Here is a 25,616-nt window from a genome sequence, read left to right as displayed (position 1 = left end):
ATGGTTAACTCTTGTGTACTTCCAATTAGCATACTATGCTTCCTGGTCCTTACAACCGGAGGCTCTGCTTATAGACAGGCTGGCCAACAACAACAAGCGCAGTGTCGCATCCAAAGCATCAACCCTCTCGAGCCTGCCAGGCGCCTCCAGCATGAAGCCGGTTACACCGATGTTTGGGACCAGACCTTTGACCAGATTCAGTGTGCCGGTGTGGCCGCCTCCCGCCACCTTATCCAGCAAGGAGGCCTCCTCTTGCCTACTTTCAGCAATGCCCCTTTGCTAGCTTATGTTGTAAAAGGCATGTTGTTGTTCTTTTGTTAAATTTTACTATTACTATTTAATTTAGAATACTAATTAAATATTGAAACATGCATGCATGGAATGGAATAGGTAGGGGAATTGTTGGCACCATAAATCCAGGCTGCGCAGAAACGTTTCAATCGAGCGAACAAATTGATGTTGGAGGACAATTTGGCTCACAAAAGTTTAGGGATCAACACCAGAAGATCCATCGTTGCAGGAAGGGAGACATTGTTGCCTTCAAAGTTGGCCTAGCTCATTGGGTCCATAACGATGGCAACGAAGACCTTGAACTCATGGTGGTCCACGATACCAGCAACGTCGAAAACCAGCTCGATCAAAACCTCAGGGTAACTAATTAACATATCACATATAAATATATATTCGAAAATTATTAACCGCGTGCAAGTGCAAGAATATATAAATTAGACAACGAGTCTTCTTGAATTAATTGTGTTGTAGAGATTCTTCCTTGCCGGTAATCCGCAAGAGTCAGAAATGCAACAGAGGAGGAAGTACAGTGGTCAACAACAACAAGATGAGAACTTTTCAGGCAACCTTTTCCAGGGATTTGAGACCGAGGTTTTGGCGGAATCTTTCCAAGTCGACTTGGAGACAGCCGCAAGACTACAGGGACAAGATGATAACAGAGGATTCATTGTGAGGGTAGGTAAAGAATTTGAAATGCAAAGACCGTCCAAGTACGAGGAGGAAAGAAGAAGAGAGTGGAGCCCAAGAAACAACGGATTCGAGGAAACCGTTTGCACAATGAGGATCAGAGAAAATCTCGATGATCCAGAGAGAGCAGATGTGTACACCGCTCAGGGTGGTCGCATTAGCACCGTCAATAGTCATAACCTCCCAATTTTGAAGGAAATCCAATTGAGCGCCGAGAGAGGAGTCCTTTACGAGGTAATAATTAAGCATATATACAAATAGCTAGTGATAGACATATATATATAGAGACTCAAACTAGCTACTGACAATGTTTTCTAACGCAATGTTTCGATCTCTTCACTTCAAGAACGCAATGGCGGCTCCACACTGGACTCTTAACGCCCACAACATAATATACATATTGCGCGGAACGGGCCGAATCCAAGTGGTGGGTCACTCCAACCGGGCCGTCTTCAATGGCGAAGTCCGTCAAGGGCAGCTATTGGTCGTCCCTCAGAACTACGCTGAAGTCAAGCTGGCAGGAAACGAAGGATTAGAGTGGGTGTCGTTCAAGACAAATGACAGGGCCATATCAAGCCCGTTGGCTGGGAAGACTTCGGTGATCCGGGCAATGCCGGTGGAAGTGGTGATGAGTGCTTTCCGAATGTCGAGAGACGAGGCACAAAAGCTAAAGTATAACCGACAAGAAGTGAGGATCTTCCCGCGATCAAAGAGGCAATCCGAGAGGATTTGAAATTGTAGTAAAAATAGTTTGAGTATCTATAAATGCGAGAATCATAATAAATAATAAATAAATGTATGTATGTCATTCGAGTTCTAACTACTAATAAATAATATGACATTTTTATTTTACACTTAATATTTCTATAAAGTATACATCTTCTTATAATAAAAATTGTATAACACTTTAGATTACAAAATATCAATTTTAAATATCAAAATATAGATATTTTCTTTTAGTGAAAACTCTAGTTAATATTCATCTAGAGTTCAACATTTAATAAATATTATTAACTAATACTTTTAACTTTTCAATTTCTTTGTATTTATTTATAATATTTAAAGTGACAATAATAACATTTTCTTGTAGTTTAATTACTATTTTCCTAATAATTAAATATGCAAATGTTTCATTTGAATAATATATTTATTTAAAGCGTAATTAAGAAATTAATTAAATATGCAAATGTTCTCATTTGAATAATATATTTATTTAAAGCCTAATTAAAAAAATAACTAAGTAGGCAATGATAGAAAAATAAAATAATAAATAGTTGATATCTTTTAACAAATTATTTAGTAATATATATATAAAAATTGAAATGTATTGTTGAATTTGAACATAATATGAGAAGTACAAAACACTTATATATATCTTAATATTAAAACTCAATAATAATAATGGTTAAATTAGTATTATTTATTTAGCCTAAGTTACATTTAAATCTCTTCTTTCAAACATCATAATTTAACATTTTTTATTGTTAAATTTTATTTTAACGGTTTCAAACGTCGTTAACTTAGTATCTACGTGACATTTACAAATAAATAAAAAAATCTATGTCAATAATTTAATGGTGAGGGTGGAGATAAAAATGCAGACGGATGATGAATCACATATGGTGATGGAGAATTATCGAGAAAATCGTACGACAATGGAGGGGACTAAAATTTCAACAAAAGAAAACGGGACTCGTCAAATATGACGTGACAACAAATAATGACTAGTGATTTAGTGGGTATCCAAGAAATATACATGGGATAAAACGTGGAAGAATTTTATGAATCGTCGTTGATAGAAATATAGAGTAACACAACACCTAAACACGCGTAAATAGTCATACATTGGATCTTTGCGGTACAAACGTTGTAACAAAGTAACGTATGCCATGTGTTTACGCGGAAGAATATTTATGAGGTATGTGGTCATTTGGAGAGCATGATGCCAAAATGAGGTGGGTATCTTGGCATGAGTGAGTAATATACGAATCATATTATTGATAGTACGAAACTATCTCTCGGCCTTGCCGTTCTAAGACGAAGTGTGAGGACATTAGAAGCGAAAGGTCATTTCATGCGTGGACGCAAATTTCCTAAACGAATGATTATCGAATTCTCTCCCATTATTACATTGAAAAGATTTTATATCCCTCTCAAATTGGGTTTTGACGGGTGTCCGAAATTACAAGAAAACACTAAACACTTGGGATTTATGAGATAAAGGGAAAGTCCACAAAAAAGACGAAAAATCATCGAGAAACAAAATATAATATATATGGCCCATAGAACTTAACTCAAGACACGTTCATACATCAGTATGAATAATGTCAAATGGTAACAAAGAAATCGAAATAGATACCTTAAACGACAAACAAACATATTTTCCCAATGAACACGAAGGACAAATATGATAAATATGTTGTTTATTTCAATGAATTAATTTATTTAATCTAAAAGATTCAAAACTAGAGCTGTTAGGATGACCTAGATGACTATGCCACAAAATGGCGACAAAGCAACAAAAAATAGAAGACGACACCTAATTCTCAGTTATGATTGGATATAGATCCCCTTAACTGTCACATCTCATTAGATGTGTTCCTGTCTGAAAATACTTTACAAAAAACTCAAAAGGATCAAACTCAATAGACACATAATTATTTGTAGTGAATTTACGAACAGAAACTAGATTTTTAACAAAAGAAGGAACATGGAGCTAAAACATAATTCAAGGTAAGTTTATGATTCGAAAAAGAAATAGTGGTATGCCCAATACCCGAAACTGGAATCATATTACCATTACCTACATGAATATCATGTTTAATGCTTGAATTTAAATAAGACGAGAGAGTACTTTATTGAGATGTCATGTGGGACGTCGCACCCGTGTCCATGTACCATGTCGGATCAAGAGACATAATACAATGGTATACATGATCGCTTCAATGTTAGTTGGAGTTGGTGGAGATTGAGTCGTGTATGCTTGTGGATGCGGACTAAGGAGACCCGACTACTGTTGTGGCGTCGACAGATGAGAGATGGAAGGAAGTCTCTTCCATTGAACCGTTGGAAATGGAAATGGAGGAGAAGCCTAGGTCCACTACCAAGACAATGATGGTGGGCCTAAATGACCAGCCCATTGTTGCGGCCAGGGAGAAGAATGTCTACTTTGGACTTGGCACTAAGACTACCCTGATCGACCCCATTACGAGAGACCTTGTTCTTTGGCTTCTGCCGAGATCCCCATGATGACATGCGATATGACCCATTCGTCCCAAACGCGCCGGAGACGAGCTACACCCAGGGGCGGAGCCACACCCAGCTTAACCCGGGCTGTAGCCCGGAGGGATTTAATCAGTTAGTAGTAAAATATTATATAATATAAAATTATATAGCTATCTAATAGGCTAAATTATAGCCTATAGCCCGGAGGCCCACCACAACCAACAAATTATATATATTATATATTATATTATATTATATTTATTTTATCTCACTAATATATTCTATAATATATTTATTAATCTAACATATAAATCTCACTAATATATTCTATTATTTGGGCCTAATATCTAATTAATATAAGTAATATTAATCATAATTTTTTAACCTAATTGGATAAGCGGCAGCCTCTCTTTTCTAACCTAATATCTAATTAATATAAGTAATATTAATCATAATTTTTTAAAAGCGCCGCCTCTCTTTTCTAACCTAATATCTAATTAATATAAGTAATATTAATCATAATTTTTTAACCTAATTGGATAAGCGGCCGCCGCTCTTTTCTAACAACAAATCAAAGATCATCTTTTGAGGTAATGCTGTTACTTATTAAATTCAGTTATTTGTTTAATTTATACTTATTTTTATTGTTTATCTTTAATCTTTATTACTTTAGTTATTCAACCTAACTAAAACAATATGTCCCTAACAATAATAGACACGATCATATTTTAAAATTTGAATTCTTTCTTATTACTCATTAGGTCAAAACGGAGGAGTGCATTCTATCGGTTTATATTGAAATTCATTCAACAATTTTTAATGTCAAATTCAGAGAGAAAGAGAAAAGGCAATATTTTATCTTTTTTAAGCCAAAAATTGATAATCCTTCATTATCTGAGTCAATCGAACCAAATACAGTAATTTCTGATGAGAATTTAGAATCTCCTTCTAAATCTCAAAGAGTTGAGTTTGATGAAACTACTCTTGAACGAGATCCTGGATTGCGTATTTTTATGTGGCGACATCCTATAAATCATCACGATGAAATTAGACGAACTTACATTAAAATGAGACCATATCAATCTATGCTGTCGGAGTATCCGAGATCTGAATTTGGAAAACAACAACGTCGATTTCAATACTCTTGGTTTAAAAAGTTCCCATGGTTGGAGTACTCTCCTTCGAAGGATGCTGTATTTTGTTTTCCATGTTATCTCTTTGAATCAGGTAAATCCCAGCAATCTGCATTTACAATTGAAGGTTTCAAAAGTTGGAAATGTGTTAATGATGGAGGTAAGTGTGCCTTTTTGTCTCACGAGGGTGGTTCTAACTCAGTGCACAATACATCTTCAAATTTCGTTGTTGATTTGATGAATGTAACTCGACATATAGATAAAGTTATGAATCGAGAATCTTCTGAACAAATTCAAAAGAATCGATTAAGGCTTACAGCAACAATTGAGAGTGTTCGTTGGCTAAGTTTGCAAGCATGTACATTAAGAGGTCATGATGAATCTTTAGATTCCCAAAATCGAGGTAATTTTATTGAGATGTTAAAGCTCTTGGGAAAATGGAATGATAGTATTACTAATGTTATCTTAGAGAAAGCTCCAGGAAATGCAAAATATACGTCACCCGAAGTTCAAAAGGAAATCCTACATATTATTGGTAACAGGGTCAGAAATAAAATACGTGATGAAATTGGCGATTCCAAATTTTGTATTTTGGTGGATGAAGCGAAGGATATATCTAACAAGGAACAAATGGCTATAATTTTTAGATTTGTAAATGTTAATGGTGTTTTGCGGGAACGTTTTTTCCAAATTGTGCATGTTAGTGATACAACAGCTGTAACACTCAAGAAAGAAATATGTAATGTCCTCACTAGATATAATCTAGAAATTAATAATATGCGAGGTCAGGGATATGATGGTGCTAGCAATATGAGTGGTATTTTTAATGGTTTGCAAGCTCTATTTCTTAAAGATTGCCCTTATGCGTATTATGTGCATTGTTTTGCCCATCGACTACAACTAGCATTAGTTACTGCTGCTGAAAAGGAGATCTCTATATGGCTTTTCTTTTCGAATCTACCGATAATTATCAATCTTATGACATCTTCTTCAAAACGTAATACCGAGTTACAGTCAGCTCAAGCTAATGAAATTGATCGTTCTATTGCTGATGGTGAACGTGAGCTTGGACGAGGAGCTAACCAGATTGATAATTTACAACGACCAGGAACTACTCGTTGGAGTTCCCATTTTGATTCTATTTGCAGCTTGATAGATATGTATGATGCAACTATTAATGTGCTTGAAAATATTATCAAAGATGGTTCCTCTATTTCGATGCGTGGGGAAGCTGGTGGATCTTTAATAGTGATGAAGTCTTTTGATTTCATTTTTATTTTGCACTTAATGCATAAAATTATGGGGATCACAAATTTGCTTAGTCGTGACTTACAAAGAAAGTCTATTGATATATTAATTGCAATGAATTTGGTATCTTTTACTAAAGCACTTCTCTTGAATTTAAGAAATGATGGGTTTGATATTCTTCTTTCGAATGTCATATCATTTTGCACAAGATTAGATGTTGATATACCAGAGATGAGTGCTTGTTATAAGAAATATAGTCGTTCATGTGGACAAAAGGATACCATCACAGTTGAGCATCACTTTCATTATGATATATTCAATGCTGCAATAGATTTTCAGTTGGAAGAGTTAAACTTCAGATTCAGTGATGATACAGTCGAACTTCTTTCGCTTAGTTCTACTTTGGACCCAAATGATAAATTTAAAAACTTCAACATCGACAAAATTTTGATTATCGCCAAGAAGTATTATCCCGAGGATTTCACCAGACAAGAAATGCATCATTTGAGGAGTCAACTACTACATTTTGAGATTGATATAGTTTGTAATGAAAAATTCCAAAATATGTCTACTATCTCAGAATTGTGCCAAGGTTTATTTGAAACAAAAAAGTTGGAACAGTATCATTTGATTGATAGGTTGATCCGTTTAGTTTTAACTCTACCCGTTTCAACGACAACTACTGAACGAGCATTTTCTGCTATGAAACATATTAAAAAAGTTTATCGTAATAAAATGGGAGAAGATTTTCTCACCGATTCCATGATTATCTATATTGAGAGGGAATTTGTTTCAAGTATAGACACGAATTCAATTATCGATGACTATTATATTTCAAAAAATCGTAAATCCCAACTTCAATAGTAATGTCATTATTGTTTTTTTTTGTATCTTTAGTCTAAGATATTTTTTTTCTCTTTTCAGTATTTTTTATTTTTCTAATGTCATGCTTTGTTTCATTGTGCTTAAACGATTCATATTTTTTAATATATAATGGAATATTAAAAAAAATATCATGTTATATTAGTTTTTGTGAAAATAATTTTAGCCCGGGTAGACTTGAAATCCTGGCTCCGCCCCTGGCTACACCCAACGTTAAGGCCGAACCAGAGGCCACCCGTTTCGTCAAGCTAAATTCCTCCAAAATCAACATGGATCGCACTTGGTAGAACTAATGTAAATGATCACTATATGGGAGTAACTTTACCACCCCGTTCTACATCTCCTCCAGGCCTGCGACCTACTACAATATGAGTCGGTCGTTTAAGACAAGGCTAGTGACGCCCTACAACTGATCGACCAGGACTTTGAGACATTGACAAACAAAGACCCTAGGAAAATCTACCATGATGGTGGTGAACTTTTGCTCGAGACAAACCGCACAAGAATGATAGTTATATTGAAAAATCCCATGTAGCCGTGTCTAGGCTTGCTCGGGTGTAGCGCCCGATTCCAAGATCATGTGAAGGAGATCCTATGATATTGTGTCATAGATCCACTAAAGGACAATGACATCGAGAGTTAGTCACGTATCTTTCTCTCCATCCGTCGATGGCGGAGGTAGAACAAGGACCGCCAAAATGATGTGATGAAAGACATAAGAGAACGAACATGAATCTTGAACAACTCTGCCCATGTCGTGTATTGAATGTTTTTCAACTCAAGAACAATAGAGACATGATTCTTGATGTTAAAAATGGAATGGGTCAGGTGAATCCTTGATTGTTACCCGTCATCGGAAAAGAAAAGTGATTGAAGAGAAGATGAACATAAGATGAACAGTTAGTGTATGACGTAAAAGAGTGATTGAAGAAAAGATAGTAGAAAATGGACTGTTAGGCTAGGGTTCGGAGGAAAATAGAAGATCTCGGGTTGTTTGATTATTAATTAGGCAATACTGATTAGTGGAAACACTAATCGGTACTATGACTTGAGTAATACCGATTGGTTGTTTCATTAACCAATCGACACTATGACTAATAAGCATAGAAAAATTTCCGCCCATTTTTCATGGTGACATTTTAGGGATATATCGATTGATTTTTCCACCAATTGATATTATTAATGGGCTTGTACCTATTGGTTGTAACAGTACCAATCGGTGGAGATGGTCGCCATTTATCATTTTTTTACTGGTGATTGCTTAGTATAATTATATGTTTTTTAAATAAGTATAATATAATATTTAAATATTTATAATATAAACTCATGCAACACGTAGAATACATATTAATAATTATTTAAAACATTCAAGATGTTGCTATTCATTTACTTTATTTTGTTAGAGAATTTAAACACAAAATTTGTGTAGTATGAGTATTTTAATTAATTAGAATATTTATATATATATTATTAGTAATGGGAAAACAAGTACCAATCACATTAGCCAGGGAAAATTCATTTCACTCACCGGACCTTATTGTCGATTTACACACGCGTCAGCCGAGATAAGAATGTCTTGCACTTGTCTCACCCAGGAGGTGGGTTGATAAACTACATGCCATATCATTTTTCCCACTAACAAATACAATGTGGGATGATGCCACTTTTTAAACCTATAGCTAGTTCAGTCATTTCCGAATGAATAAAAGTTCTCTTTCTTTTTCTCGATCGAAAGAACCTTAATCGAATGCTGAAAAAGATAAACCTAAAGACAAGGAAGAGGAAGAGGTATAAGATGAAAACAAAGATATAGTATAGGAAAAAAGCGAAGAGAAAACTAAGGTTGTTGATCCTCAATTATGTAAAACTGAACCAGATAAAAGTAGTAACAAAAACCTAGAAATCCTGAAGAAAATACATTTTATCATATTACTACGGGTTCATACAGAGAAAGATTAAACAATTGAAACAGACAAACATCATCAACTGCTATACTTCAATCTCACTTCATAAAAAACGATAGAGAGAAGGGACATTGAAGAAAACAATATGGTCAAAAAGACGGACATAGAGACAACACGGGTTGTGATAGATAGATTGTAATATTTGTTCATATTTTAATTAGTGTTTGTAATGTGATTTGACTAGGGTTTGTCTAGTTTGTTTGTCATCTTACAATCAAAACTAGGGTTTGTAATCTCCATTCAAAAATTTTTGAGTCGTTTGTTTTGTCATCTTAGAATCAAAACTAGGGTTTGTTAATCTTCCCACTTTTTGGGTTTCTTAATAAAATATTGTTAAGCGGTTTTTTAAAAAAAATATATATATATATAAATAAGGAATTTGTCTTAAAAAACACAAAAATATATTAATAAAATAAAATAATTTAGGATAACTGCATACCCAAACTAAAACATAAATATTAAATGATACAATCAAGATTATTGAGAAATTACTTGTTATTTATATTGAAATTTTATCAAAATGTTAAACTAAAATAAAATTATTTTTTTTAAATGTGTATTTTTAAAAAGGTTTTCACATTAAATAAATATTCCAGCTCATGATGCATGCCATGCATGCCCTTCTCCACATAGGGGTTGTATGTGTCTCTAGCTGCTGCTATACATATTGATTAATTTGGCTGCATCCATCAAGTACAAAAAAGTTAGAATTAATTAGAAATATTGATTTCTAAAATAAAATAGATATTGTTAGAAATTAGCTTGTTTTATAAATTTTATGGTTTGAGCTCCCAAAAACAAAACACAAAAATTGGATTAATGAAATGGAGTTATCTATATCATTCAGAAATAACAATAAAGTGCAAACTATAGAGATAGAATAGTTTTATTTATTGCAAATTATAGACAAATCAAAACCATGCACAAAACAAGAAGAAGACATGAGCTTTAATTTAATTTGGCCAAGGTTGCCGTGTACAAATTCTTCTTCAAAAGATAATGTAAAACAAAAATCAGCAATGCAATGATGCAAACAACAATGCAAATATATGAAACTTAGGTGGAGTTCTCTCATCAACTTCTCTACCTTATAAATTATCCCTACAATCCACATTCTTCATTCATTCATTCCTATCCCACTTCCTAATTAGCTAGCTAGCTATCTATAGCCATGGTTAACTCTTGTGTACTTCCAATTAGCATACTATGCTTCCTGGTCCTTACAACCGGAGGCTCTGCTTATAGACAAGCTGGCCAACAACAACAAGCGCAGTGTCGCATCCAAAGCATCAACCCTCTCGAGCCTACCAGGCGCCTCCAGCATGAAGCCGGTTACACCGATGTTTGGGACCAGACCTCTGACCAGATTCAGTGTGCCGGTGTGGCCGCCTCCCGCCACCTTATCCAGCAAGGAGGCCTCCTCTTGCCTACTTTCAGCAATGCCCCTTTGCTAGCTTATGTTGTAAAAGGCATGTTGTTGTTCTTTTGTTAAATTTTACTATTACTATTTAATTTAGAATACTAATTAAATATTGAAACATGCATGCATGGAATGGAATAGGTAGGGGAATTGTTGGCACCATAAATCCAGGCTGCGCAGAAACGTTTCAATCGAGCGAACAAATTGATGTTGGAGGACAATTTGGCTCACAAAAGTTTAGGGATCAACACCAGAAGATCCATCGTTGCAGGAAGGGAGACATTGTTGCCTTCAAAGTTGGCCTAGCTCATTGGGTCCATAACGATGGCAACGAAGACCTTGAACTCATGGTGGTCCACGATACCAGCAACGTCGAAAACCAGCTCGATCAAAACCTCAGGGTAACTAATTAACATATCACATATAAATATATATTCGAAAATTATTAACCGCGTGCAAGTGCAAGAATATATAAATTAGACAACGAGTCTTCTTGAATTAATTGTGTTGTAGAGATTCTTCCTTGCCGGTAATCCGCAAGAGTCAGAAATGCAACAGAGGAGGAAGTACAGTGGTCAACAACAACAAGATGAGAACTTTTCAGGCAACCTTTTCCAGGGATTTGAGACCGAGGTTTTGGCGGAATCTTTCCAAGTCGACTTGGAGACAGCCGCAAGACTACAGGGACAAGATGATAACAGAGGATTCATTGTGAGGGTAGGTAAAGAATTTGAAATGCAAAGACCGTCCAAGTACGAGGAGGAAAGAAGAAGAGAGTGGAGCCCAAGAAACAACGGATTCGAGGAAACCGTTTGCACAATGAGGATCAGAGAAAATCTCGATGATCCAGAGAGAGCAGATGTGTACACCGCTCAGGGTGGTCGCATTAGCACCGTCAATAGTCATAACCTCCCAATTTTGAAGGAAATCCAATTGAGCGCCGAGAGAGGAGTCCTTTACGAGGTAATAATTAAGCATATATACAAATAGCTAGTGATAGACATATATATATAGAGACTCAAACTAGCTACTGACAATGTTTTCTAACGCAATGTTTCGATCTCTTCACTTCAAGAACGCAATGGCGGCTCCACACTGGACTCTTAACGCCCACAACATAATATACATATTGCGCGGAACGGGCCGAATCCAAGTGGTGGGTCACTCCAACCGGGCCGTCTTCAATGGCGAAGTCCGTCAAGGGCAGCTATTGGTCGTCCCTCAGAACTACGCTGAAGTCAAGCTGGCAGGAAACGAAGGATTAGAGTGGGTGTCGTTCAAGACAAATGACAGGGCCATATCAAGCCCGTTGGCTGGGAAGACTTCGGTGATCCGGGCAATGCCGGTGGAAGTGGTGATGAGTGCTTTCCGAATGTCGAGAGACGAGGCACAAAAGCTAAAGTATAACCGACAAGAAGTGAGGATCTTCCCGCGATCAAAGAGGCAATCCGAGAGGATTTGAAATTGTAGTAAAAATAGTTTGAGTATCTATAAATGCGAGAATCATAATAAATAATAAATAAATGTATGTATGTCATTCGAGTTCTAACTACTAATAAATAATATGACATTTTTATTTTACACTTAATATTTCTATAAAGTATACATCTTCTTATAATAAAAATTGTATAACACTTTAGATTACAAAATATCAATTTTAAATATCAAAATATAGATATTTTCTTTTAGTGAAAACTCTAGTTAATATTCATCTAGAGTTCAACATTTAATAAATATTATTAACTAATACTTTTAACTTTTCAATTTCTTTGTATTTATTTATAATATTTAAAGTGACAATAATAACATTTTCTTGTAGTTTAATTACTATTTTCTTAATAATTAAATATGCAAATGTTTCATTTGAATAATATATTTATTTAAAGCGTAATTAAGAAATTAATTAAAGATGCAAATGTTCTCATTTGAATAATATATTTATTTAAAGCCTAATTAAAAAATTTATTAAGTAGGCAATGATAGAAAAATAAAATAAAAAATAGTTGATATCTTTTAACAAATTATTTAATAATATATATAAAAATTGAAATGTATTGTTGAATTTGAACATAATGTGAGAAATGTGAGAAGTACAAAACACTTATATATTTATATATATTAATATTAAAACTCAATAATAATAATGGTTAAATTAGTATTATTTATTTAGCCTAAGTTACATCTAAATCTCTTCTTTCAAACATCATAATTTAATAATTTTTTATTGTTAAATTTTATTTTAACGGTTTCAAACGCCGCTAACTTAGTATCTACGTGACATTTACAAATAAATAAAAAAATCTATGTCAATAATTTAATGGTGAGGGTGGAGATAAAAATGCAGACGGATGATGAATCACATATGGTGATGGAGAATTATCGAGAAAATCATACGATAGTGGAGGGGACTAAAATTTTAACAAAAGAAAACGAGACTCGTCAAATATGACGTGACAACAAATAATGACTAGTGATTTAGTGGGTATCCAAGAAATATAAATGGGATAAAACGTGGAAGAAGTTTATGAATCGCCGTTGATGGAAATATAGAGTAACACAAACACTTAAACACACGTAAATAGTCATACATTGGATCTTTGCGGTACAAACGTTGTAACAAAGTAACGTATGTCATGTGTTTACGCGGAAGAATATTTATGAGGTATGTGATCATTTGGAGAGAATGATGCCAAAATGAGGTGGGTATCTTGGCATGAGTGAGTAATGTACGAATCATATTATTGATAGTACGAAACTATCTCTCGGCCTTGCCGTTCTAAGACGAAGTGTGAGGACATTAGAAGAGAAAGGTCATTTCATGCGTGGACGCAAATTTCCTAAACGAATGATTATCGAATTCTCTCCCATTATTACATTGAAAAGATTTTATATCCCTCTCAAATTGGGTTTTGACGAGTGTCCGAAATTACAAGAAAACAATAAACACTTGGGATTTATGAGATAAAGGAAAAGTCCACAAAAAAGACGAAAAATCATCGAGAAACAAAATATAATATATACGGCCCATAGAACTTAACACAAGACACGTCCATACATCAGTATGAATAATGTCAAATGGTAACAAAGAAATCGAAATAGATACCTTAAACGACAAACAAACATATTTTCCCAATGAACACGAAGGACAAATATGATAAATATGTTGTTTATTCAGTGAATTAATTTATTTAATCTAAAAGATTCAAAACTAGAGTTGTTAGGATGACCTAGATGACTATGCCACAAAATGGCGACAAAGCAACAAAAAATAGAAGACGACACCTAATTCCCAGTTATGATTGGATATAGATCCCCTTAACTGTCACATCTCATTAGATGTGTCCCTGTCTGAAAATACTTTACAGAAAACCCAAAAGGATCAAACTCAATAGACACATAATTATTTGTAGTGAATTTACGAACAGAAACTAGATTTTTAACAAAAGAAGGAACATGGAGCTAAAACATAATTCAAGGTAAGTTTATGATTCGAAAAAAAAATAGTGGTATGCCCAATACCCGAAACCAGAATCATATTACCATTACCTACATGAATTCATGTTTAATGTTTGAATTTAAATAAGACGAGAGTACTTTATTGAGATGTCATGTGGGACGTCGCACCCGTGTCCATGTACCATGTCGGATCAGGAGACATAATACAATGGGTATACATGATCGCTTCAATGTTAGTTGGAGTTGGTGGAGACTGAGTCGTGTATGCTTGTGGACGCGGACTAAGGAGACCCGACTATTGTTGTGGCGTCGACAGATGAGAGATGGAAGGAGGTCTCTTCCATTGAACCGTTGGAAATGGAAATGGAGGAGAAGCCTAGGTCCACTACCAAGACAATGATGGTGGGCCTAAATGACCAGCCCATTGTTGCGGCCAGGGAGAAGGATGTCTACTTTGGACTTGGCACTAAGACTACCCTGATCGACCCCATTACGAGAGACCTTGTTCTTTGGCTTCTGCCGAGATCCCCATGATGACATGCGATATGACCCATTCGTCCCAAACGCGTCGGAGACAAGAGCTACACCCAACGTTAAGGCCGAACCAGAAGCCACCCGTTTCGCCAAGCCAGATTCCTCCAAAATCAACATGGATCGCACTTGGTAGAACTAATGTAAATGATCACTATATGAGAGTAACTTTACCACCCCGTTGTACATCTCCTCCAGGCCTGCGACCTACTACAATACGAGTCGGTCGTTTTAGACAGGGCTAGTGACGCCCTACAACTGATCGACCAGGACTTTGAGACGTTGACAAACAAAGACCCTAGGTTTAATTTAATTTTAAAATTGACAACTATTTTTAGTATTTGATAATGAATCATACTGATTTTCTAAAAGTTCAAACCGAACGACTGTCTAAAATTTAGTAAATCAACGCTAACGATTTAATATTTATTTCGATCAATCAACCAATAAATTGAATTTCAATTTCTGAGGCTTAAATTAAAAAAAAAAATCCTAATTCTAATTGACCTCAATAACAAACCCCAATTTGATCCTTCGGCTTAATAATAATAAAAATAATTTATTTTTTAACTAGTTTCAAACAAACTTAAATGACTTCAAATTATAAAGATAAAAAAATAATCCAAACAAAGCTTAAAAACTAAAATCAAGTTTGGCAGCTCTTAGTCCACGGTTCACCCCCACCGGTTTAAACCTCTCTCTCTCTTCATCTTCATTGCGACCTCTCTCTCTCTCTCCTCTTTCTCTCTCCCTGAACTAGCGAGATCATTTTGCAGAGGTAAAATTCTTCATTGATTGTTCTTCAAGAGTGATAATTTATCAATTTTCATTTTCTCATTTCTCTCCTGCATAAATTATGTTTTCTCTGTAATCAAATGCCAGATCCATGGATTCTGAAGGAGATTTGATATCTTTCTCTATCTCTAGATTCAGGATGTTCCTGAGATCTCCTTCCGTCTTTCTAATTTCACCGGGTCCTCCATCATTAATCTCTCTCACTCACTCTCAGATCTAATGCATCCTTAGCCTCAATCCATCACTTTATCTCCCTTTCTTCTTTACAATTAAACTTCCTATAACAGAACAATCCCTAGAGTAGAAAGGCAGCCTTAATTATGTCAACAGGAAAGGGTTCGACCCGACTGTTCACAATCGGACTCGTGACTTCATGGTATTCTTCCAACATTGGTGTTCTTCTGCTCAATAAGTACTTGCTAAGCAGTTATGGTTTCAAGTATCCGATCTTTCTAACCATGTGTCATATGACTGCTTGTTCGTTGCTAAGTTACATAGCCATTGCTTGGATGAAGATGGTTCCTATGCAGACGATCAGGTCTAGGGTACAGTTTATGAAGATTGCTGCTCTTAGTATGGTCTTCTGTGCCTCTGTTGTTAGTGGCAATATATCTCTTCGTTTTTTGCCTGTTTCGTTTAATCAGGCTATTGGTGCTACAACTCCATTCTTTACTGCTGTGTTTGCTTATATTATGACTCTCAAGAGTGAAGCCTGGCTTACCTACTGTACCCTTGTTCCCGTTGTGACTGGAGTTGTTATCGCCAGTGGGGTATGTTCTTTTCATTCTAGTTTTTCGTATTGTGATTAGTTGGTTTCATTTGTATGTTCTTTTCATGGAGTTTTCTTGTTGACAGATGCGATAAACTAGAGGCCAATTCTAAGAAGTAATAGGGTTTATCTCTTTTAAAACAAATCACATAACACCTATTAGAATTCTCTGTAAGATTAGCCATGACAGTAGAGATTATTAGTCATAGATTGGTTGCAAAGATAATAGGGAAGTAAATCCATTAAGTCTTGAACTTGAAACAACAAGATTCGTAACACGTTTGTTTGATTCCCACGTAAAAACACCATGATTCTTTGATAGTTACTCTAGCAATGATCTCGTGACTTTTGTTTCACCTTTGAGCGGGGAATATGTTTTCTGCTTAACATTTTAGGAGATTATAATGATATTAAGTTATAAATTGAATATCAAAATACAAATTCTACATGTATGATGCAATCTTTGATCTAATTTAATATGGCATTGTAGTAACGGGTCTAGTTGTTTTAATGGTGTATCAGGGTGAGCCAAGTTTTCATCTTTTTGGATTTATAATGTGCATTGGTGCAACAGCTGCAAGGGCACTTAAATCTGTTCTCCAAGGAATTCTGCTTTCTTCTGAAGGGTATTTTACTTTTTTTTCTATTGCAGTTTTTCAATTGAATTTAACTAAGTATATTTTATTTGATTTCGTTGCAGGGAGAAGTTGAACTCGATGAACCTTCTACTTTACATGGCTCCAATAGCTGTTGTACTTCTACTCCCGGCTACACTTTTTATGGAAAAAAATGTAGTTGGTATAACACTAGCCTTAGCAAGGGAGGATATCAAGATCATTTGGTATCTTCTCTTCAACTCTGCTCTGGCATATTTTGTCAATCTGACTAACTTTTTGGTCACAAAACACACAAGTGCTTTAACACTACAGGTAAGCCTCTCTTTTCTTTATTGATTTTAATCTTTTAGCGTCATGTGATACATAAGTTTTCCCATTTGGTAACATTTGAATTCGAATTGGGGGTTTTAATTCCAATTCCTTTCTCTGTTAGTCTATTTATATTAAGAATTGAATTCAAATCAACGTGATTTGGTAACATATGTAATTCAATTATAATTCTAATTCCGATTCCCCTCACCCAAAACACACCCTTATTGTTTTTGATTCTCGTGCTAAAGGTTCTTCATTGCTTCTTACATAAGTTGGGGATTCAGTTCATGCTAAATGCTTATTTAAAGTTAAATGACACATTTGTTTTTAATATCTCATCAAATGGATCCACATTATATCACATTGAGAAACAAAATTTAGTTGTAAATTTTGGTAAAACCCCAACAATGAATATGGCCACTAATAATATGATTGGCTGCAAGAGAATGAAGAAATTGAATTGAATTGAATTGAATGGGTTATTGTTGTTCTTGTTGTAGGTACTTGGGAATGCGAAAGGGGCGGTTGCTGTTGTAGTTTCAATATTGATATTCAGGAATCCGGTTTCAATAACTGGAATGATGGGATATTCACTTACAGTCTTGGGTGTTGTTCTATACAGCGAAGCAAAAAAGCGTAGCAAGTCCTAAGAACTATATGATATACTTCGATTAGAATCATATTCAGGAGGTCGAGAGTTTGCCCTCACCAATTTTTTCTTTTGCTGGAGCATCGTGTGAGCATGTAGCTGCCACAGTAAGCCGAGATGAAATCTTTTTTTTAGAACAAATAAATGGTGTGATACATCATTATTATTATTACTAGTACTACTACTACTACTACGATTAACACCAACTTTTGAAATTCCCTTTTTTTCGATAATTTGTTTGGACTCTATATTCTTTATGGAAAATCATTGTAGAATTGACATGTATACAGACAGTGTTCTTTACATTGCTCAACATTGAGCAATTCTTAATGAAATCGATAATCTTTTACTATTATCCTCTCTGTTTCTAACTTGTTAAACTTTCGGTTCGGGCAGAATTTGAATTGGCCTCATTTGAAATGTGTCTGATGACTTAAAAGTTAACAATTGGAATTTAAATTGTAATTCCTATTGAATTAAATGTATATTCTCAAGTTTTATCCAAATATAAGAATTTGAAATTATAATTCTACTCTTCCATTCATGGACTCCCGGTTTAAATAATTTTGCATTGTTACCCAACTACCCAATGCTTATTTGAAATAAATTTATTTATTAGATGTTCTTTAAATTTTAATTCATTTTAAATTAAGTTAACATATTATAGAATTAGAAGCTTCCATGATAATTGCTAAACATGTTAAGAATACTCTGACATAGGGACGAATCTATGTAGGGGCTCGGGTGGGTTGAAGCTCACCCCGAAAAAAAAAAAAAAAAATCTTTTACGGTATAAATATGACATTACCCTTAATTTCTTTAAAAAAACAATATAATTCATTTTATTTTTTATCTAATTATTAAAAAAATGATAAAATTTTACTTTTATATACTTTTTTTTTTTAAAAATTTTCTCGTTATTATTTTAAGTTCATCCTAAAATTTTTTCAAGCCTACCCTAGTTCGAAATTCTGGATCCGTCTATTATTATTATTAAAGATAAATACATTAACAAAAAAAAAAAAATGACAATAAATTTATATGAATAATTATTTAAAGATAAACTGCCATGTCATTACTAAAGATAATTGATAAGTATCTGTAAGAATTGTAAGAATGTGCATATATTCTACAATTTAAAAAGAGATAAGTGTGATTGACAGTGAAAAAATCTTTTATTTATAAAATTATTAAAGATAATTGATAAGTATCTGTAAGGAATTGTAAGAATCTGCATATATTCTACAATTTAAAAAGAGATAAGTGTGATTGACAGTGAAAAAATCTTTTATTAAAGTAAATTATAATAATATAATAAAAAAAATTAAGAATGTATTTTATTTATTTATTATCTTTTTCCTATAAATTAACTTTACATATTTCATCTTATTCTTGGATCAAATCATTCTAAGACTGGAGCACATTATCATTATAGGTTAACAATGGACAAATTATTATTTGCTTTTGTTTTGGTGTTGACTCTTTTTATTTCTAGTAAGTTTATTCATTATATAACTTATAATAGTTATATAATATTATTTTTAAAGACGATTATATTTAGTAAGGAAAATAATATCGATTATTTATTTTTTCAGAAAACGGTCAAGTAATGTCCTGCACAGTTATGAGTGGCACTTACAAAGGCATATGTATATTGGACAAAAATTGCAGAAAACATTGTATTGGCGAAGGACATTCAGGTGGAGGCTGTAGTTATTTTTTTCAATGCGTTTGTTCGGTACCATGTATGCCCCCAATTCTTGCTTTTTAATAGCGCAATTGCACACATTATTATTATAAATAACTAGCATGTATCTTGTGCATTTGCACGAGTAATAATATAAAAAACCGTGAAAAAAATATTACGGTAAAATTTTTATGGGTGGGTCAACCCACAATCCGACACAAGTATCAATTTACTCTCACATATATCCAAATTAACCACAATTCTCGACCCGGCAATCCGGACACTTTAAAAATTAAGCATCATTATATATATATAGATTAGTTAGTTAAAAAATTAAACTTATATTGTTAAAATGTCACGCGTTTATCAAATTTTGGGTTGAATTTAAAATATAAAGTGTTATTAGCCTAGTTGGTTAAAAGGTTCTACTTGTTTTGTTATGTTGCAAATTTGAACCATACCTATAGCATTTTAAATTTTATTTTTAACCGTTTTAAGTTTATGGGCGGGTCAACCCACAATCTGACCCAAATATCCATTTACTCGCACATATATTCAAATTAACCACAGCTCTCAACCCGACAATCCGGACACTTTAAAAATTAAGCATTATTATATATATATAGATTGGCATTAAATTTTTACAATGTTTTAAATTTTCTCAAATAATTTTAAAAATATATTATTACACATTTGTTATGAAAAACCTAAGAAGTTAAGAATACACCAAATATTAATATTATCCAAAATTAGATGAAAACAAAAATGTCAAAGGAATTAGTATAGTAGGAAAAGAATACGCTCATTTTTTTTTAGACGTAAAGACTTTTGAATTGCGAGGTACCATTACGAGTTTTCTGAACTTTTGAAAGGCCAAGGTGTAAACAAACATATAAGCTAACCACTCGGTAACCAGAACTTTTTACTTTCAATCCAGTTTACTTACAATTATAAAATGTTCCTATCACCTAAATAATAACTATTATGGATTGTTATTTAATTAATTATATAAGTCAAATTAAATTAATTATACGGTCTAAATTAAATATGAATATAAATATATATTTAACCCGCGGGAATTAGTCATATTCGATTCGAGAGAAGTAACGAGGTTGAGCACCCGAAATAGATCCTTTCCACTTTTTCAAGGACCTGATTGGGTCGGGATGGTTACTCTTTCTCATCCCTATAAAGAAATAAACATTGGGTCAGGCTTATAAAGTAATACACATTATCTGGTTGATTAAGTGATGGGCTTGGAATATAAAAGGACAGATATTGGGCTAATGGACCCAAATCTCTGAAAACAAATATCGAGCCTTGTCTACAATAGACAGATCTACCGTACACACACGAACAAATACTCAGAATCGAGTCTATATAGAAAGAGGAGCTGTATAGACAAGATTAATTAATTTGGATACGAGTAAAAATAAGTAAGTTCAAAATGAAGTCATAAAATTACTTAGATAAAATTAATGTTTAATGTAAAAAATAGTCAATATTAACTTCTTATAATGAGTGTTTATTATATAAACTAAATAGGTATAATTACTATTTGAAAGATATAATGTTAATAGTCAAAATTTATTTGTTATTGGTGTGTTTTAGAGATGATATGATTTGTGTTATATTTTAAATTTGTTTGCATATTAAAATTAGAGAAATGATAAAAGAGCGTGAAATATAATGACAAAAAAGTGTAGGGAATGATGTATATTCTTGATTGGATTGAAAATCTTAAAATTCTTTCATATTAAATTTTTAATATAATCAAAGGATAACACATCATTTACTGTAGACGATAATGAAATCTTAAAATAAAAAAAATAAAAAAAATTTAATGAACTAATAAAATGTGGAATGAATATATATGTTAGAGAAGTGATAGGGGAGATAATTTGAGAGAGGGAATGATGTGTCACTACATCACTAGTTGAAAAAAGATAAAAGGTGAGAAGAGAGATAAATTTTATTATTTTTTTGGCTAATCAAATTGCGCCACATCATTCCCTCCCTCATTCACGAACCATTTTCTGTCCTACCCACCTTTCAAACAATTTTTCCCAAACTACCCACATTTTCATTCACATTCTCAAACTACCCACCTTTCTCTCTCTAAATCATTAATCAACCTTTTAATACTCATCTTTCACATTAAATTCACTAATTACTTTATTTTATAAATATAAATATATATAATTAAAATTAATAATATATATTAAATAAAATATATATTACATAAATATTAAAATAACACATACATTTTATTTTTACTTAATTTTATAATTATAATATATATAATTAAAATAAGCATTATAAATTAAATAACACAAATAAATATTATAAACTAAAACAAAAATCATCACCTAATCCTTTAATATTATATATTAAAATAAAATATATTATATTATATAAATATTAAAATAATACATATACTACATTAAATACTAAAACAACACGTATATTTTATTTCTACTTAATTTTATAAATATAATATATATAATTAAAACTAAACATACTAAATTAAATATCAAAATAAATATTATAAACTAAAATTAAATAAATAACATAAACCTTAAATAAAATAAAATAAACTAAATCTTAAAATAAATTACCTAAATCTTAAAATATTTATAAAAGTATTAATTTAAAAAAAACTTAAAATAAAATAAATTACAATAAACTTTAAAATATACGTGTTATTTTAATATTTATGTAATATATGTATTATTTTAATATTTATATAATATATATTATTTTATTTTAATAAATAATATAATATTAAAACTTTATGTAATTTAATTTATTTTAATGTATAATATTTTATTTTAGTTTATAATATTTATTTGAATTATATTTATAATGTTTAATTTTAATTATATATATTAAAATATATATATATATATTTGTATTTATAAAATAAAATAATTAGTGGATTTAATATAAAAGATGTGTAATTAAAAGGTTGATTAATGATTTAGAGAGAGAAAGGTGGGTAGTTTGGAAATGTGAATGAAAATGTGGGTAGTTTGAGAAAAATTGTTTGAAAGGTGGGTAGAACAGGAAATGGTTCCATCATTCACTCCCTCAAATTTTCTCTCCCAATCATTTCTCGATTAATTTTGTTTAAATGAATATTTTGTTTGTACATTATAAAGTAATGATAAATTAATTAGTCATGAATAATGAAAAAATGAAAATAAATTAATTAGTTATATACATAATAGAGAAAAATTAAATTATAAAAGAGAAAAATTAATTAGTGAGAGTAGAAAATATTCGGTGATTAAAAAAATATTTTTTATTTTCGCGGATTTTCGCGACTCTAGACTCGCGTCCATTGTCCTAGACTCATAACTCTAATAAATAATTTATTCTTGGAATGTTTGGATATTTCTTTTAAATGTTTTTTAAAATGTTTTATTACAAAGATAAAGATAAGAACACTTATTATAATAAACTAGAAAAATTCTCGTGCGATCCACACGATATAAAATATAAATAAAATATATTTTTTTAAAATTATAATAGTATGTATTCAATATTTAAAATTTTTAATAAATTACGAATAATATATTAAAATAAAAAATAGAACACTCTCATTTCACATTTTATTCATTTCGGTAAAATAACACATCTTCTCACTTTTTTTTTCCAATTAACCTCTCATCTCATGACCTTACACTTTCACTTTAGTCTATCAAATATCTAATTCATATTTTTTAATATTTAACATAATGACCTCACACTTTGGTCAATCAAATATTTGATTTATATTTTTTAACTACTTTCAATTGTTATCGGCACATTATTACTCGACAAACCACATCTCAATCACACTTGGTTAAAAGATTGTATTTGTTTTGTTAGATTACAAGTACGAAACATACATAATCGTTTTAAGTTTATGAGTAGGTCAACTCACAATCCGACCCAAGTATCCATTTATTTTCACATATATATCCAAATTAACAACATCTCTCGACCCAGCAATCCGAACACTTTAAAAATTAAGCATCATTATATATATATATATATATATATATATATATATATATATATATATTAGTTAGTTAAAAAGTTGAATCTTATTAGTCTAATTGGTTAAAAAATATCGTTTTAAATTTATTAACGGGTCAACCCACAATCCGACTCAATTACTATTTACTCTTCTCTCTCTATATAAATATCCAAATTAACCACAAACTTTTTTTTAGGTACAATAATAAATGAAAATTTAACTTTTACGCATTCAAAATCACATAATCCTTATTTGGCTTCAAACTATTTTTTTAGTTATTTCAAATTAATTTGCAAATTACATTTCAAATTTAAAGTTTATTTAGTATGCCATTTTTTTTTTTAAATCAAAATAAATAAAATTGAGTTTTTTTAGTAATATAATTTAAAAGTTTACCAAAAAAAATATTTTTCATTAACTTCTTTATCTAAAAAGTTTAGTTTAATTCAATAATATTTCTTTCTTACTAAATAAAAAATAATTTGTTTTTTACTTTGAAGATTTTAAAAAATAATTATGTGAAAATATTAGTTTCAAATAACCTTTTTGACTATATTAATTAAAAAATTATCTTTTAGAAACTTTATTTTTTCCCTATTTTTCAAACTTTTGGTGGAAACAATTTATGACTAAATGAACAAAATTTTATATTGGATTTCTACTAAAAATATTTAAGTTGGAAGAAGGTTCATAATTTTCTATAAAAAATAAATTATAATTAAAATAAATTGAAAATAAAATAAAATATAAATTTTATTTATATGTGAAATTTTAAAAGTAATAAGTGTAGAATAATTTGTTTAAAGATTAAATGTTTAATATTCAATTTTCATTTAAAACTTTATAAATTAAAAGAAATAAGTTTCGAATTAAATTAAAAAATAGTGATAACAAGACTTATTAAATTAAAAAAAAAAATACTCAAATAAAATGTGACATCATTGCTCATTATTGCAATACAAAGTTATTGAATTGTGTGGTTTAATTATTAAAGTGTAACACTAAAAAGCATTTCCATTTCATTCAATCATTTCCTATTTTAATAGTTGTATTCAAGATTTTTATTTACACCAATCACCAATAATACATTATTTTGATTTGACATGTCTAGTATATCTTTCTGCTCAATCAACAACTGACATCTGGCAATGATAGCTATAAGCAAGAAAGAATCTAGTTGTTTTCATCCCAAAATAAATGTAACAATACATATAATAATGTTTATATTGTTTCAAATAAAAAATAAAATTGACATAGAATAGAAAATATTCTATTGTTTCTATCTAATTAAATGCAACACAAAAAAAAAAACAAATGAAGATGGTCCCATATGCTCCTTCTACACTCTTGAATGTACTAGAAAAATCGAGTTGCGAAAATTTATTTTTAATGTGAAAGATATGTTCAACTAGTAATAAACTCGGGTCACTATCTTTCAATTTTGGAACAATAAATGGGCACCAAAGACAAAGATGCATGTCGTATTCCATATGGTTGACAAAAACTCTAATTCTTTTTATTTTATAATTTGAGAGAAAATATCGTATATTTAGTTATTAAAAGTGGTACTGTTTAGATGGTTAAAAACTTTTAACGATTCAATGGTAAACATAAAAAGTGATAAAAATAAACTTTTTATTATTTTAAAATTTTGTAAGCTCAATAATTTAGCATAATAATTTAAGTTTTCAAAAACAAAATAATAATTTAAGAAAAAAAACTTCATATAAACACTTGTACGGTTCTAATAGAGGATGGAAGATTAGAATTTCATATTGAATTGTCTATCTTTAACTTAAGTAGTAAATATTTATTTGTTTCAATTATTTTAATGATTTAATACAAATAATCATGATATATATATATATATATATATATATATATATATATATATATATATATATATATATATATATATATATATAT

The 25,616-nt window shown here is 31.5% G+C and overlaps 4 protein-coding genes across 4 annotated transcripts; all 4 read left to right on the top strand.

The window, feature by feature from the left end:
- Positions 1 to 1,711, top strand: LOC124909884 (11S globulin seed storage protein Ana o 2.0101-like). The gene is made up of 4 exons (XM_047450514.1): positions 1 to 298; positions 391 to 650; positions 763 to 1,212; positions 1,325 to 1,711. The coding sequence occupies exons 1-4, from the start codon at positions 1 to 3 to the stop codon at positions 1,709 to 1,711; spliced, it is 1,395 nt and encodes a 464-aa protein (XP_047306470.1).
- Positions 1,712 to 5,270: 3,559 nt separating this feature from the next.
- Positions 5,271 to 7,448, top strand: LOC124909883 (zinc finger MYM-type protein 1-like). The gene has a single exon (XM_047450513.1). It carries the CDS (start codon positions 5,271 to 5,273, stop codon positions 7,446 to 7,448), a length of 2,178 nt encoding a protein of 725 aa, XP_047306469.1.
- A 3,153-nt stretch (positions 7,449 to 10,601) lies between these two features.
- On the top strand, positions 10,602 to 12,312 carry LOC124909882 (11S globulin seed storage protein Ana o 2.0101-like). The gene is made up of 4 exons (XM_047450512.1): positions 10,602 to 10,899; positions 10,992 to 11,251; positions 11,364 to 11,813; positions 11,926 to 12,312. The coding sequence occupies exons 1-4, from the start codon at positions 10,602 to 10,604 to the stop codon at positions 12,310 to 12,312; spliced, it is 1,395 nt and encodes a 464-aa protein (XP_047306468.1).
- Positions 12,313 to 15,531: 3,219 nt separating this feature from the next.
- On the top strand, positions 15,532 to 18,336 carry LOC124910458 (probable sugar phosphate/phosphate translocator At3g11320). Its single transcript, XM_047451101.1, has 4 exons — positions 15,532 to 16,402; positions 16,924 to 17,027; positions 17,102 to 17,330; positions 17,831 to 18,336. Exons 1-4 carry the CDS (start codon positions 15,953 to 15,955, stop codon positions 17,978 to 17,980), a joined length of 933 nt encoding a protein of 310 aa, XP_047307057.1. The 5' UTR covers positions 15,532 to 15,952; the 3' UTR covers positions 17,981 to 18,336.
- Positions 18,337 to 25,616: the final 7,280 nt, after the last annotated feature.

The sequence above is a fragment of the Impatiens glandulifera genome, chromosome 7 (genome assembly GCF_907164915.1).
Source record: "Impatiens glandulifera chromosome 7, dImpGla2.1, whole genome shotgun sequence".
NCBI classification, from domain to species: Eukaryota; Viridiplantae; Streptophyta; class Magnoliopsida; order Ericales; family Balsaminaceae; genus Impatiens; species Impatiens glandulifera.
Note: the sequence above shows the minus strand (reverse complement) of the source record. Positions and strands in the feature narration are given on the sequence as shown.

Excerpts from the sequence above, each read along its gene's own strand:
- LOC124909884 (XM_047450514.1), top strand. The coding sequence starts at position 1 with ATGGTTAACTCTTGTGTACTTCCAATTAGCATACTATGCTTCCTGGTC. Across the intron at positions 651-762 it reads AGCTCGATCAAAACCTCAGG|AGATTCTTCCTTGCCGGTAA; the intron begins GTAACTAATTAA and ends ATTGTGTTGTAG. Across the intron at positions 1,213-1,324 it reads AGAGAGGAGTCCTTTACGAG|AACGCAATGGCGGCTCCACA; the intron begins GTAATAATTAAG and ends CTTCACTTCAAG.
- LOC124909883 (XM_047450513.1), top strand. The coding sequence starts at position 5,271 with ATGAGACCATATCAATCTATGCTGTCGGAGTATCCGAGATCTGAATTT.
- LOC124909882 (XM_047450512.1), top strand. The coding sequence starts at position 10,602 with ATGGTTAACTCTTGTGTACTTCCAATTAGCATACTATGCTTCCTGGTC. Across the intron at positions 10,900-10,991 it reads GCTAGCTTATGTTGTAAAAG|GTAGGGGAATTGTTGGCACC; the intron begins GCATGTTGTTGT and ends GGAATGGAATAG. Across the intron at positions 11,814-11,925 it reads AGAGAGGAGTCCTTTACGAG|AACGCAATGGCGGCTCCACA; the intron begins GTAATAATTAAG and ends CTTCACTTCAAG.
- LOC124910458 (XM_047451101.1), top strand. The coding sequence starts at position 15,953 with ATGTCAACAGGAAAGGGTTCGACCCGACTGTTCACAATCGGACTCGTG. Across the intron at positions 17,028-17,101 it reads ATTCTGCTTTCTTCTGAAGG|GGAGAAGTTGAACTCGATGA; the intron begins GTATTTTACTTT and ends ATTTCGTTGCAG. Across the intron at positions 17,331-17,830 it reads CAAGTGCTTTAACACTACAG|GTACTTGGGAATGCGAAAGG; the intron begins GTAAGCCTCTCT and ends TTCTTGTTGTAG.